The following is a 13,607-nucleotide window of genomic DNA, read 5'->3' on the forward strand; positions in this document are numbered from 1 at the left end:
CTGAGTGAGTGGCTGATGGCTGTTTGCAGGCTGGCCACAGCCCCTTCAGGGTGGGGGTCCCCCCTGAGGTGCCTGGCCAGCCTGGGTGAGTGGCTGATGGCTGTTTGCAGGCTGGCCACAGCCCCTTCAGGGTGGGGGACCCCCGGGGTGCCTGGCCAGCCTGGGTGAGGGGCTGAGGGCCATTTTCAGGCTGGCCACAGCCCCTTCAGGGTGAGGGTCCCCACTGGGGTGCCTGACCACCCCGGGTGAGGGGCTGATGGCTGTTTCCAGGCTGGCCAAGCCCCCCAGCGAGGACCCTCACCCCATGAGGATGTGGCCAGCCTGGGTGATGGGCTGATGGCTGTTTGCAGGCTGGCCACACCCCCAGCCACCCAAGTTCCCAGTGGAGGCTGGCTGGAAGCAGGTACCTGGGATTTATTTAGCTTCTATAATTGAAACTTTGTTGCCTTTTGCGGAGGCAACAGCCAGCGGGAAGCTTGGCTTCCTTCATCGCCAGGGCAACCAAGCCTCCTGCTTGCTCCAGCTCCATGGCTGCCGGCTGCCATCTTGGTTGCGTTAATTTGCATATAGTCGCTCTGATTGGCTGGTGGGCATGGCTTGGGGTGTAGCGAAGGTACAGTCAATTAGCATCTTTGTCTTTTATTAGTGGAGATGTTTACTCCTCGATATAAACAGCACTTCCTTCTGCCATATTTTTGGCATTTAATAAGATTGAATTTGAAATTTTATTTCACCTTTGCTTCTACTACTGTTTTGTGTGTGTGTGTGTGTGTGTGTGTTTAAGTATATTTTTATTGATTTCAGAAAGAGGGACAGAGAGAGAAATAGAAATATCAATGATGAGAGCGAAACAATGATCCACTGCCTTCTGGCCCCTTACTGAGGATCCAGCTTGCAACCCGAGGAATCGAGCTGTTATCTCCTGGTTCATTGGTCGACACTCGAGCATTGAGTCACACTGGCCAGGCAGCTTCCACTGTTTGTATACTTGTTTCACCCAGGGTAAAATCTCCTATACAAAACTACTAACCCAGGGGTGGGCAAACTTTTTGACTCGAGGGCCACAATGGATTCTTAAACTGGACCGGAGGGCCGGAACAAAAGCATGGATGGAGTGTTTGTGTGAACTAATATAAATTCAAAGTAAATATCATTACATAAAAGGGTACGGTCTTTTTTTTTTTTTTTTTTTAGTTTTATTCATTTCAAACGGGCCATATCCGGCCCACGGGCCATAGTTTGCCCACGGCTGTACTAACCCCTTACAGCCCAGTTAGCATCTCCCAGACTTCATTCTCTCTCTCTTTCTTTCTCTCTCAGCCTATCTAAAATCCATTGCTTACCACACTACTAGACATACACTACTGTTCAGCAGGCTCCAGACTGCTTATACTTCCTCTCAGAGAAAAGCAAACACATAAATAATCCATCCTTTGCCTTTTCTCAGTGTTTTTGAGATACTGAAGGGATAGCAACAGTAAGGATACAGGGTACTTTACCAGTTCATATTGAAGTGCTTGGATGAACTATAAAGAGGTATAGTGGAATGCTTTCTTTCATCAGAATACCATGTTAATAAGGAATCAACTTTATCTCCCGATGAGTAGACATCCAAGTCATCTATTAAGAAAAAAGAAAACAGCAGAGATTACTTACCTAATTATATTTTTCTAGGCTCCTAAAGATAAGACAGCAAAATTAGTTAAAGGATTTCTTATATCTATGTCTCCTTAATGCAAACTTCTAGAAAATAAACATCAACTCTTACATTTATACTATAGCACTTTACTGATTACAAAATGCTTTTTCATCCATTACCTTATTTGATCCTAACACCTCAAAGCAAGCAGAATAGGTGCTTTTAATTCTATTTTAATGATTAGAAACCTAAGAATCAGAGAAGTTATGCAAATTTTTCCACATAACACAACCAGCAAATAGAAAGAATAAAATTGAAAATCCAGCCCTCTTTCTAAATACTTATGGTATTTCATCAGTCCTCAACCATGAAACATTTTATTTTCAATTTTATATACTTAAACATTAAGATTTGTTTAATAAACTGTTAGCCTATATCTAAATTCAGTCAAAAAAAGGAAAATAGAGCTTCTCTGATAAGCTATTTAGAATTACTTATAAATTGTATGCACCCTATTTAACACTCATTTTTACCCCCTCATAAATTTAATGACCTATACTTTTCAGTTATATTTTGGAAGGATGAAAGTTTTAGGGCAACTTTCAAAATTAAAATTCAATTTTTACAATATATTTTTAAGATACTGGAGTCAGTAATAACTGGAATATTTTTTTCATATTGAACAAATGTTTTAGAAGATTGTTACAAAATTTCAAAATGAAATAAGCTTGGAAAAAAGTGAAATTCCTTAATCCACCATCTAATGAACTTTTAAAAATATTAATTACTGTTTCTGCTAAAATCATCTCCAAGTTCAATGATTACACTTACTAAAGACACTACATAAGAAGTATCAAAAAAATAAAAACTCTAATGGTTAATTAGCTATGCATGTTAGTCAGATTACCACATGATGTTCCAACACATCCAATCCCACAGTATAATTAACTTTATTAAATAAATTTATGTGCTTAATTCCTCCAGTGCAATAATTACCCTAATAACTTGGGAAAGCTTGTGTGGAAAAAATAGCCATTAGCCTTCTTTACCTAATATACTGTTTAATTTTTAATATAAAAATACTGTAATTGAAACACCAAAAAAATTCAATTTTATTTTTAAAGACATCTTACACATTCACCCCAAATATCATGATTAATATTAGATTATTACCAGACTGAATAAAGCTTAGTGTCACAAGACATCTGGCAATAGTGATTTAAGTCTAAACATTTTTTAAGTCTTTTCTCTCAAATTAAATTTGCTAAAATCCCAAATACAGAAAATTCTCTACGGGCTTACCTGGGGAGGTTAGAGATCTTCTCTTAGATTTAGTCTGATCAAAACTTGAAACAGAATACTAAAGAAAGAAAAAATGATGACATTTAATGTGTATACTAAGAATCAACTTACAGTCTCAAAATAGTTCCCTATAAATTATGTACAAAGGTTAGCCTTTAATTAGACCAGTGGAAAAATCTGGTAGGCACCACCTTAATCAAGTGATCAAAGTTAACATCAATAATGTGACAAAGCAACATCAAGTGTCTCCTGATGAACATAGCAAACCACACACCATTCATGTAACATTCCTGACAAAAATATATAACCAGCATCTAATCTTATCATCAGACAAACCCACAGAGACATTCTAATAAATAATTGTTCTATATTCTTCAAAAATATCAATATTACAAAAGACAAAGCCTTCAGAACCTATTCTAAATTAAAGGCAACAAAAAGAAAAAAAAAATGCAATGCTTGCTTTAACTGTATCTGCACCAGGAGAAAATATTTGTATACAAACGACATTACTGAGGTTATTGATAAAATTTTAATATGAAATACATAATATTGTGCCAATGTCAAGTTTCCTGAATTTATTACTCTACTCTGCTTATACAAGACAATGCCCTTATTTCTAGGAAAACACACTGAAGCATTTATACCTGACAGTAAAGAGTCACGATGTTTGCAAATTATCCTCAAATAGTTCAGGGGGAAATGTCTATGTAAAGGGGGTCAAAAAGAGGGAGAGCCCTGGCCCATTTGGCTCAGTGGATAGAGCATCGGACTGAAGGGTCCCGGGTTCCATTCCAGTCTAGGGCGCATGCCAGGGTTGAGGACTTGATCCCCAGTTGGGGGCGTGCAAGAGGCGGGCCATGGGTGGTTCTCTCTCATCATTGATGTTTCTGGCTCTCCCTCTCCCTTCCTCTCTGAGAGCACTGTAAAGCAAATGTGGCAAAGTTTAATAATGGTGAATACAAGAGAAGGGTAGAAGAGGATTCTGGCAACTTTTTTTTTTTAAGTTTGAAAGTATTTCAAAATAAGCCTTTTAAAGGAGTTAAATTGTTTTTTGAACTCCAATCAAGTCACTATGAATAAAAGTTCAAAAACACTTTCAACAATGACATACCACGATTTGTAGAACATAAACCTTCAAAAGCATATGGTTAAGGAACTTTTCAGTTTTTCCTGTGTATGTGACTCTGTCCACCTGCCCACCGTTTACCCATCTGCGGTCCAGAACTACTCTCCCCTGTAGCTAACTTTCCTTCCACCTGTTTTCCCCGAGTGGCCCGGGGAGGGCGAGGAGGAAGCGAGAGGTCTTTACCTCGGCCGGGCGGCAGCCACCCAGCCCGTAGCGGCTTTTGAGGCGCTCCACTGCGAAATCCTGCCCAGGTGGCTTGACGACCCTCGGCTGCATCGTGCTGGGCCACCGTTGTCTCCTCAGGAACAGCGTTCAAATCCGCAGCGGGACGCGCAGGGGCGGAGCTCGCGCCGCGGAAGTGCGTCATGACGCACGAAACGCCCCGCCCCTCATGCGAGTTCTGGGTCCCTGTCACTTTGTTAAAAACGTCCTAGCGTTGCCTTTAGTGACTATTTGCTTCATTAGTGTTATTTGGACTGATAAATGGCGTTTAATCTTTTCAGTCTTTTGCTACTTCGTTTTCTTCCGTCATGTCTACCTAGGTTGCACTTCGCAGGCGTGTCCCCTCACTCCAGCTGCAGCCTCAGAGCTCCAGGGCCAGGGAGGACGTCACTGCCTTGTAACCACTGCATCTCTTGTACAGGCGGGAATGCATGCGGCATCTGTCCAGATACTGGGCTCACCAAGATGGTCCACACCTGACGGGTAGGACCGCACCTTGGTCTGGGGCATATCTGACGTATTTGTGTGCGTTTGGACATAATCAGGGTGGCCTTGCTAACTGTAATATTAAATGAGGGGGTAAATCCAAGAATAAATCGTACTACAAAGTATAGCTATTTCAATAATTACCTCTTCACTTTCCTACTATGGGCCAGTATTTCCTATTCAGAATAACAGGGTATATTAATAAGCAGTTATTAGAATGTAAGCTACGTAAGAGCATGCTTTAAAAAAAAACAACTTCCCCCAATGCCCAGAACAGTGCCTGTCACTTAGCAGGTGCTCAGTATTTATATCAACCTAAATCAGAGACTACTTGAGTTGAATAACTAAATAACCACTTAATTTCTTATATAAATACACTAGCATAACCCTTTACTTTTCTAAATTGTATTCACCAGCATGTCTGGACTAGAGTTTCTGGATTATCTTTAAATTTCCTCAAATGCCAAAAACTTTGTAAGAAGAATATTTTAATAAAGTAGTTACCTGATAATTACTTAAACCAATAATTATTTGGCATGCAATATAACTATGGTATAAAAATGAGTTTCTTTATACTCTATCTTTAAACAGAATTTAATGAGCCAATATAAAATCAAACCAGTTTAAGAAATACATAACGTGGGTTTATACCACATTAAGAAATAACAGAAGTCACAGGCAAAGTCCTTTGCCTCAAGCCACTTTTAAGCATCTTTGGAACACTAATAGAAAAGTCAATTTACTGGCCATTTTTATCAAACTTTTGGTCAAAATATTAATTCTTAAAGCTTCTTAATTCTGCCGAAACCGGTTTGGCTCAGTGGATAGAGCGTCGGCCTGCGGACTGAAAGGTCCCAGGTTCGATTCCGGTCAAGGGCATGTACCTGGGTTGCGGGCACATCCCCAGTAGATGTGCAAGAGGCAGCTGATCGATGTTTCTCTCTCATCGATGTTTCTAACTCTCTCTCTCTCTCCCTTCCTCTCTGTAAAAAATCAATAAAATATATTTTTAAAAAAGCTTCTTAATTCAAAATTTGAACGCTTTAAGATATTACTGATTTCTTTAAACAAAAATCTCTACACTGCACTTGCCTTTATTTGAATATTATTCCAAAATCACAACAGGCATCAGCTGTCCCAGCTGAAAAATCCACGACTTTATAGCAATTTATACTACATAAGCTTCCAAAAAAGCCAATTTTTATTGAGCATACATGTAGTCCATGGTTCTTTTTAAGGTTCATGTAGTTCAACTGATACACTGGAGTATCAGTTACCTGGTTATATGGCCAAGTAGATTTAGTGATCACTCATTACACAAACCACACACAACATTCCTCTCCTCCTTTAACTAGTGGTTGAGCAGGTACTTATTACAGGACTAGAGGCCCGGTGCACGAATTTGTGCACATTAAAAGGAAATGAATTGGAAACTTAAACAGTAAGTGGCTATTAGACAATATTAAGTATAATACAATTAGGGAAATGAAAAAAAAGGAAATGAGTTAGATGAAATATTTTAATATCGGTATTCGCCCTTTCTCTATAATAGTGTCAACCAAATTCACAACCGACAATGACAGATGCAAATACACCGTGCGATTGGCACCAGAGCGAGCTTTATGTAGATAAGCTTGCTTAATTAGACCTGCTTTCTGATTTAGCTAAACTTTTTCCAGCCCAGTGAAGCACCCCAACTTCTCTTTCAGGTAATTGTCAACAACACTGCAGTAAATATCAACAGGAAGCAGATTATTATAGATCACGTAGGGAGAATAAAGGGTGAAATATTTAACTGTAGCAGTGTTTGACTATACTCTGCACAGTGAAAAAACCTGAAGTCATTTTAAGGTCCACCATTTCTTACTTCTTTTCAGTCGGGTCAAGTTTCTAAACTTTCCAAATCTCCATTTTCTGGCTAATGAAAAGAAAATAGGATTCCACTAGGTCTCCTATCTACCTACTCCAGGACTTCTGTGAGGATCAAATGAGATGAGGTATGCGAAAACACTTCACAGACATTTGGTTAAAGTGTAAAATGTTTGCACCTGGCTATAAAACAAGTCATGTTCCTGGGCTGAAGAAACTCTAAGGAGGCTAGTCGCTAGGGAGAGAAAGCGGGCATTGCTACATGACATCATTACCAGGTGCCCACAGCCACCATTTCTGGGCTGGGCCAGGCTGTGGGCCACATTTTGCGCCATGGGGTCTTGGCAGCATTGGCTGCGATTTAGTGGGCTGTCACTCTAGTGTGGTGGTAGGGCCTGTGTCCCACTTGGGAGAAGCCGAGTGTTGCTTTGTGGGCACCAGGTCCATAGTGCCATTTCTTTGAAAACAGCCAGTGCGCGTCACGGCAGCTCCTGCATTAAGCATCTGCCCCCTGGTGGTAAGTGTGCATAACAGCGACCAGTCTGATGGTCGGAGTGACACTTAGCATATTAGCCTCTTATATAGAGAGAGATTAGAGGCCCGATGCACGAAATTTGTGCACTTGGGATGGGGGAGGCCCCTCAACCCGGCCTGCACCCTATCGCAGTCCAGGAGGCCTCGGGGGATGTCTGACAGCTCCTGCATTTAGCATATGCCTCCTGGTGGTCAGTGCGTGTCATAGTGAACTGTCATTCCGCCATTCAGTCGATTTGCATAATAGCCTTTTATTATATAGGATAGCCTATTTCCAAATCCCTAAACAACAGAAAAAACATCAGTCTTTTACTAAATGTGATGATTTCACTGGGAAGAACACAGGAGGGCAGAAGGCAGCCACTATTAGTGATTAAAATGATTGGAATATACCAAATCTTGTGCTTTAATTAGCTTCTTTGTAGTTCTATATTGAGTAGGCTTATGAGAATATCCCTTTTTAGCAGTCTAACTTTTGAAACTAGCCATTTTCCAAATAAATTTTCAGTGTGTATCAAACTTGAAAAAAGTCACTTCCTTGGGGGCTGTGGAAATTATGTGGCATTTTGAGTTTATAGACCTTTAATTGTCCTCCATAATTTGGTTCTAGAATTAACAAACAATTATATGCACAATAAATTTTCTAAATGTCATGGCTGTTAACAATTGTCATTTTATTTTTGCTACAAAATTCACCAGAAAAAGTTACTGCAACAATCTAGTATAAAGCAAATCTTTAACCAAAAACATGGAATAGATCTTTTTAAAATATTCACACTTTATCACAATAACTGCAAGGAAAAACTCAAGTTCAACTAGAACAAAGCTGCAGTTTGAGGTAGTAGAAATAGATGACAGAAAAGTTAAAAAAAAAATCTAAGGACATACTCAACTTGTTTCAAATGTAAAAATAAATGTAATACCTTTGAAAGGGCACAGGAAGCTACAAATAATTTTAAGAAAAGGTACTCTACTTAGAAATTCATTAACTATCCAGGAGGTGCAAAGATTATAGAAGAGCACTTTGGTTAAGTCTCTAACCTCTGGGCTCTGCCCATTCATAAGTCTCTATGCATAAATGAGAACACCAATAGTTAAAATTACCAAATATATTTTCAAATCTAAAATAAAAATTACCCCCGTTTTGGTCCCTTTATTCAAACAGTAAATATATCCATGCAGGAAGTCCAGTATCTTAAAAAAGAAATTAAAATTAAATTGTTTATATAATATTCCTTCAATGAGAAGGTCTATTGCTTTTAACAAGATTAGTATTATTCCACTTTAATACAAATATGTCAGGAGTACATAAACACAAGTACACCTGAAACAAACCAGTGTTTAAATTTTTATTTCACACCATGCAAGGTCAATTGTAACACATTAAAAAGTGACAACAGCTATACGCTGCAATTTTACATTTATACATTAGAAATGTCCATTTTCAAAAGCTGAACATAATTACTATATTGTCATAACAGCTAAGCTTCAAATCAACTGTTTATACAGGTAAAGTTTACTATAAAAAAACAATGACTTTATATCTGTCCACATTCTTTGATACTAATTCTTCGACTAACAGACCCTTTAGGAGAACCAAATGATTCAATCTTTTTCACAGTATCCATGCCATCCTTAACAAACCCAAATACTACATGCTTAAAGTCCAAATGCTCTGCTTTTTTCAATGTTATAAAAAATTGAGAATTATTGGTATCGCGGCCTCGATTAGCCATTGATAGGAAGCCAGGACCAGTATGTTTCACATTAAAATTTTCATCTTCAAATTTATCGCCATAAATGGACCGTCCTCCTGTTCCATCATGTTTGGTGATATCTCCACCCTGAAAAAAAATTATTATTAATAGGGATCCTGAGTAAAATATTACAATGCACACAGACTAACTAACCACTACGGATAAGTCCTAATCACCCAGATTGCTAGAAAATGTGGTATGAATACTAAGTAATACCCATTTTTGAAAGAAGACAAAAATGACAAGAGGTCTTTTTCCCACCCTCAATTTATAGCAGGTTTAAAGTTATTAGAAATTTCAACTATTTTAAGCTGAAAATTTTTTGTGGGGGTAGGATATATTGAGATGGTAAGACCAACTAATGTGTGGAAAAGCTAAAGAAATCTAAGAAAATTATAGGTGAAGAGGGAACACTCAAATTTCCCTATTAGTGTAGTACACTTTTCTAGACTTCAATTGTGATACACAGTCAATACTTACTTGGCAAACAAAATCTGGAATTACTCTGTGAAAAATGGAGTTCTTGAAACCAAAACCCTTCTCTCCAGTGCATAGTGCTCTGAAGTTCTCAGCAGTTTGAGGAACAATGTTTGAAAATAATTCCATGGTTATACGTCCTAGAGGTTCATCATCTGCACAAACATCAAAAAACACCACAGGATTTGTCTCCTTTGATAATTCTGCTGTCAGTGATACCTGTCCTTTCTGAAGTTTCAATAAATTTTGTTGACATTCTTCAAATTTTCTCTTAAAACAATCAGCCATTTCTTTAGTTTTAAATCTCACTGCAAGCTGTTCCACTTTGGCTTCTCCATCTATTAAACAACAAAACAACACAGTTATCTCAATATCAAACTGTTATAATATTGTTATGGATTTTAGGAAAATCCAAAAAGTGAAAAGTAGCATTTACCAGCATAATCCGAGGCAGTCCAAACTAAAGCATTGTTTGAAACATTTAAGGGTTTTAATTCCATTGTTTTGGTAATAACATGATTAGCACACACTTTAAAGACTTGGTCTCTTCTCATTAGGATCCGATAATAATTCTTCAGTGTATGCCAAAGAATTTTAATATCTCCAACACCACGCTCTTTCCACTGATTGACATCTCGATCCCATCTATAAAGTTTGGCTCTCTCTTTAAATAAAATTTCCTCATCTTCTTCTCCAGATTTTACTTCTACCTATGATAGATGAAAAATAAGGAGCTGCTCATAACATATTCCATAACAAATTCCTTAAAATACTGTCTTTGTAATGACATTAACAAAACATGAACTGTGCTATAAAAACAAATGGTAATAATCTAAGGCTAGGAATATGTCTGGCTTGGATTAGGCAGTGTAGACCTGACTTGTTATTAAATCTTTTTCTCTTATGTAGTATTCGTCCTCCTTTTGAAAATTAAATACATTCTTTTATAAGACAGAAGTTGTTTCAGAAAGTTCTTCAAGAGAAATATTTACTACTTGAGGTTGAAAACTGAAAGTAATTTGTCTAAAACAACATTCTTGTCCAGAAAATGTAGAGTTTATTTTTACTGATAGGACTTTAGCAAGTATGAGATTAGATATATTTGCCCCCAGAATTATGTTATGAAAACAAACATATGAAAAAAATTAGCTCTTCCCAATAATTTTATATGTAATATACCAAAGAACATTTATATATAAATTTTAACAAAAATGACAATTTATACTTAAAGGCTTAACTTCTAATTAAGAGCTTCCATTTGAAACTGTAAATATTCTGAAAGAAATGCAAACAAAGCCAGCCCTACAAAATCAAGTTTGAAACCTAAAATATGATGTTATTAGTAAGATTTTCATCCTTTAATAGTTACCTCTGGTAATGACACTATTGGTTCAAAGTGGATATCTTCATTATAAACTACTTCTTCATCACTACCATCTTCTTCTTCACCAACTTTATTGGTTGACTGTGTTCCAAACACAGTTGCTCCAGTATTTGCCCACTGGAAATTTTTATCTGATGAATAAAATCAGGATATTGAAACAGTAGTATCTATTTGTATTAGTTTTAATCCTCTGGTTAAATTATTTAATCAATGCATCAAATTAACAATGATGTGAAATATACTTGTAGTTAAAAAAATGCCCCCATTTTTAAATTATATTATTTGAAATTATATTATTCTGTCAAGGGCAAGTCATGTAGTGAGTTCATAGTACATTTAGTACTATTTATGCTTGCAGATATAAAGAACATTTGACAATTTTGTAAACTTCATGATATTAACAACATAATAACTTTCAGTAATGAAGCAGTTTCTTAAAAAAATACAAACCTAGCTAGCCCTAACCGGTTTGGCTCAGTGGATAGAGCGTCAGCCTGCGGACTGAAAGGTCCCATGTTCGATTCCAGTCAAGGGCATGTACCTTGGTTGCCGGCACATCCCCAGTAGGAGGTGTGCAGGAGGCAACTGATCGATGTTTCTCTCTCATCAATGTTTCTAACTCTCTATTCCTCTCCCTTCCTCTCTGTAAAAAATCAATAAAATATATATATTTTTTAAAAAGGTACAAACCTTGGAATTCTCAAAACTCAATTCCAAAGGTAGTTTATTTCATAAAACATTTTATCACATGAGAAAAATAGCTCTGAAGCTAAAATGTCCTCAAAGAGGCCAAATGTGCTACTTCAAAATTAGCCAAAGCAGTCTAAACATATGTTTATAACTTCTCTATTTCACAACTTCCTCCTGAAGTAACTACTGTTGGAGCATAGATTTCTTCAGGCCTTGGGAAAAGCTCACTGACTCCAACTGTCCTCAATGGATACTAGACTGTGAGGGGTGAAAAGGATTACTATTCCCATGCAGAAGAACAAAGACTGTTTCTCTCCCTCATACCCTGCAGGTGAAAACTAAAAGTTTCTTCATCATGATCTCAACTGAGATGACCCAGCCTTCTAATACATTCCCCACCACCTCAGAGGAAAGAAACCCCTCTTAATTTGTCACCACTTGATGAATCATTGACTTAAGAAAACCCTGTATCCGGTGCTAAAAATTCATAAAGTAGCAAAAATGTATCAGATCACTTCGAATACCCTTGGAAGGTGCGGCAGAAATTTTCAAAATTCCTCTAAAGCAGTGGTTCTTAACACTGGGTGAATATTACAACTACATCAAGAACTTTTGTAAAATAGCAATGCCTGAGGTACCATTCCCAAGGAGGCCAATATAGCTATCACGTAGTTTGTTTTTTTAAAAGCTCCCAGGAAATTCTATTAGGAACCCATGAGCTGAAAACCACTGTTCCTCTTGGGATCAGGAGGAATAATCCATACAGTAAAAGTATAAAAATAAACATGTCAATAATTAATATCAATATCATGGTAACAGTACCTAGGAGATTTCCACTATGTGTCGGAGTTTAATGAAAACACTACAAAATCTAAAGAAAATATGATAGCCATAACCGGTTTGGCTCAGTCGATACAGCATTGGCCTGTGGACTGAAGGGTCCCGGGTTCGATTCCAGTCAAGGGCATATACCTTGGTTGTGGGCACATCCCCAGTAGGGGGTGTGCAGGAGGCAGCTGATCGATGTTTCTCTCTCATTGATGTTTCTAACTCTCTATCCCTCTTCCTTCCTCTCTGTAAAAAAATCAATAAAATATATTTAAAAAATAAAATAAAATAAAGAAAATATGATAAAGTGGCAATCATTGGCAAAGGAAGACCTAAATAACAAAATAAGTGTTCCTTATTCTCTTAGTTCCCATATTAAATACTATACAACAGAACTGTGTGAATAGGACTTTCAGAAGAAAATTAATAGGAAAAAAGGACCAAAATTAAAAGAGACAAAAGAAGTGAACAATAAAAAATGAACCAAAAAGTAATCACCATAGAAATAGTATGAGAAAAGAGAACGAAAAGTTTTAAAATGAAGAAGGTCCACACAATACCAAGAACAAGTTTCAAAAAGACACCTACATTCTACTGACATTTATAACCTCTCTGAAAAAAATTTAAGTCCTATAAGCTCTTATTAAAAGAGAAAAGCAAGACTGAAATTCTAAATTAAGAAATTTACAGGGGATTTAGTTTCAAGCAGTATCTCCTGCTTGTTAGTCAATCTACTTGCCAATCAAAAGGACAATGAGATAAAGAAAAAATTAAACACACAAGAAAAGTAACAATAATTTAAAGAAAACTAATGGCAAAATCTGAAGATGAATAAAAAATAAACACACACCAAAAAAGAACAAAGTAGAAGGGATCTTAATACCAGATACCAAGTTATAGTACAAAGCCACTGTTCTCAAAACGGCCTGATACTGGCACAAGAACAGACATACAGACCAATGGAATAGAATAAAGAACCCAGAAATCGACCCAAACCACTATGCTCAATTAGTATTTGACAAAGGAGGCAAGAGCATACAATGGAATCAAGACAGTCCTTTCAATAAATGGTGCTGGGAAAATTGGACAGATACATGCAAAACAATGAAACTAGACCACCAACTTACACCATACACAAAAATAAACTCAAAATGGATAAAGGACTTAAACGTAAGATGGGAAACGATTAAAGTCTTAGAGGAATCCACAGGCAGCAAAATCTCAGATATATGCCCAAGCAGTATCTTCACCAATACAGCTCCTAGGGCAGTGGTCGGCAAACTGCGGTTC

General features: G+C 37.3%; 2 protein-coding genes across 4 annotated transcripts in view; both read right to left on the reverse strand.

Annotated features, from left to right (window-relative positions):
• CCDC138 (coiled-coil domain containing 138) overlaps positions 1-4,378 on the reverse strand; it is a 238,756-nt gene extending 234,378 nt beyond the window's left edge. For both annotated transcript variants that reach the window (XM_070405855.1, XM_070405854.1), the window contains exons 1-3: positions 4,254-4,378; positions 2,942-2,999; positions 1,500-1,620 (exon numbers count right to left, since the gene is read on the reverse strand). In XM_070405855.1, the coding sequence (XP_070261956.1) occupies positions 1,500-1,620; positions 2,942-2,999; positions 4,254-4,346 (272 nt within the window). In that variant the 5' untranslated portion in view covers positions 4,347-4,378. The remainder of the gene's footprint in view (positions 1-1,499; positions 1,621-2,941; positions 3,000-4,253) is intronic.
• A 3,460-nt stretch (positions 4,379-7,838) lies between these two features.
• The window catches only part of LOC139003698 (E3 SUMO-protein ligase RanBP2), an 88,828-nt gene continuing 83,059 nt past the window's right edge, over positions 7,839-13,607 (reverse strand). For both annotated transcript variants that reach the window (XM_070405856.1, XM_070405857.1), the window contains 4 exons: positions 10,785-10,930; positions 9,852-10,125; positions 9,419-9,753; positions 7,839-9,025 (listed from right to left, as the gene is read on the reverse strand). In XM_070405856.1, the coding sequence (XP_070261957.1) occupies positions 8,720-9,025; positions 9,419-9,753; positions 9,852-10,125; positions 10,785-10,930 (1,061 nt within the window). In that variant the 3' untranslated portion in view covers positions 7,839-8,719. The remainder of the gene's footprint in view (positions 9,026-9,418; positions 9,754-9,851; positions 10,126-10,784; positions 10,931-13,607) is intronic.

Source organism: Myotis yumanensis, unplaced genomic scaffold (genome assembly GCF_028538775.1).
Source record: "Myotis yumanensis isolate MYYU_CA2020_CCGP unplaced genomic scaffold, mMyoYum1.0.hap1 SCAF_2, whole genome shotgun sequence".
Taxonomy (NCBI): domain Eukaryota; kingdom Metazoa; phylum Chordata; class Mammalia; order Chiroptera; family Vespertilionidae; genus Myotis; species Myotis yumanensis.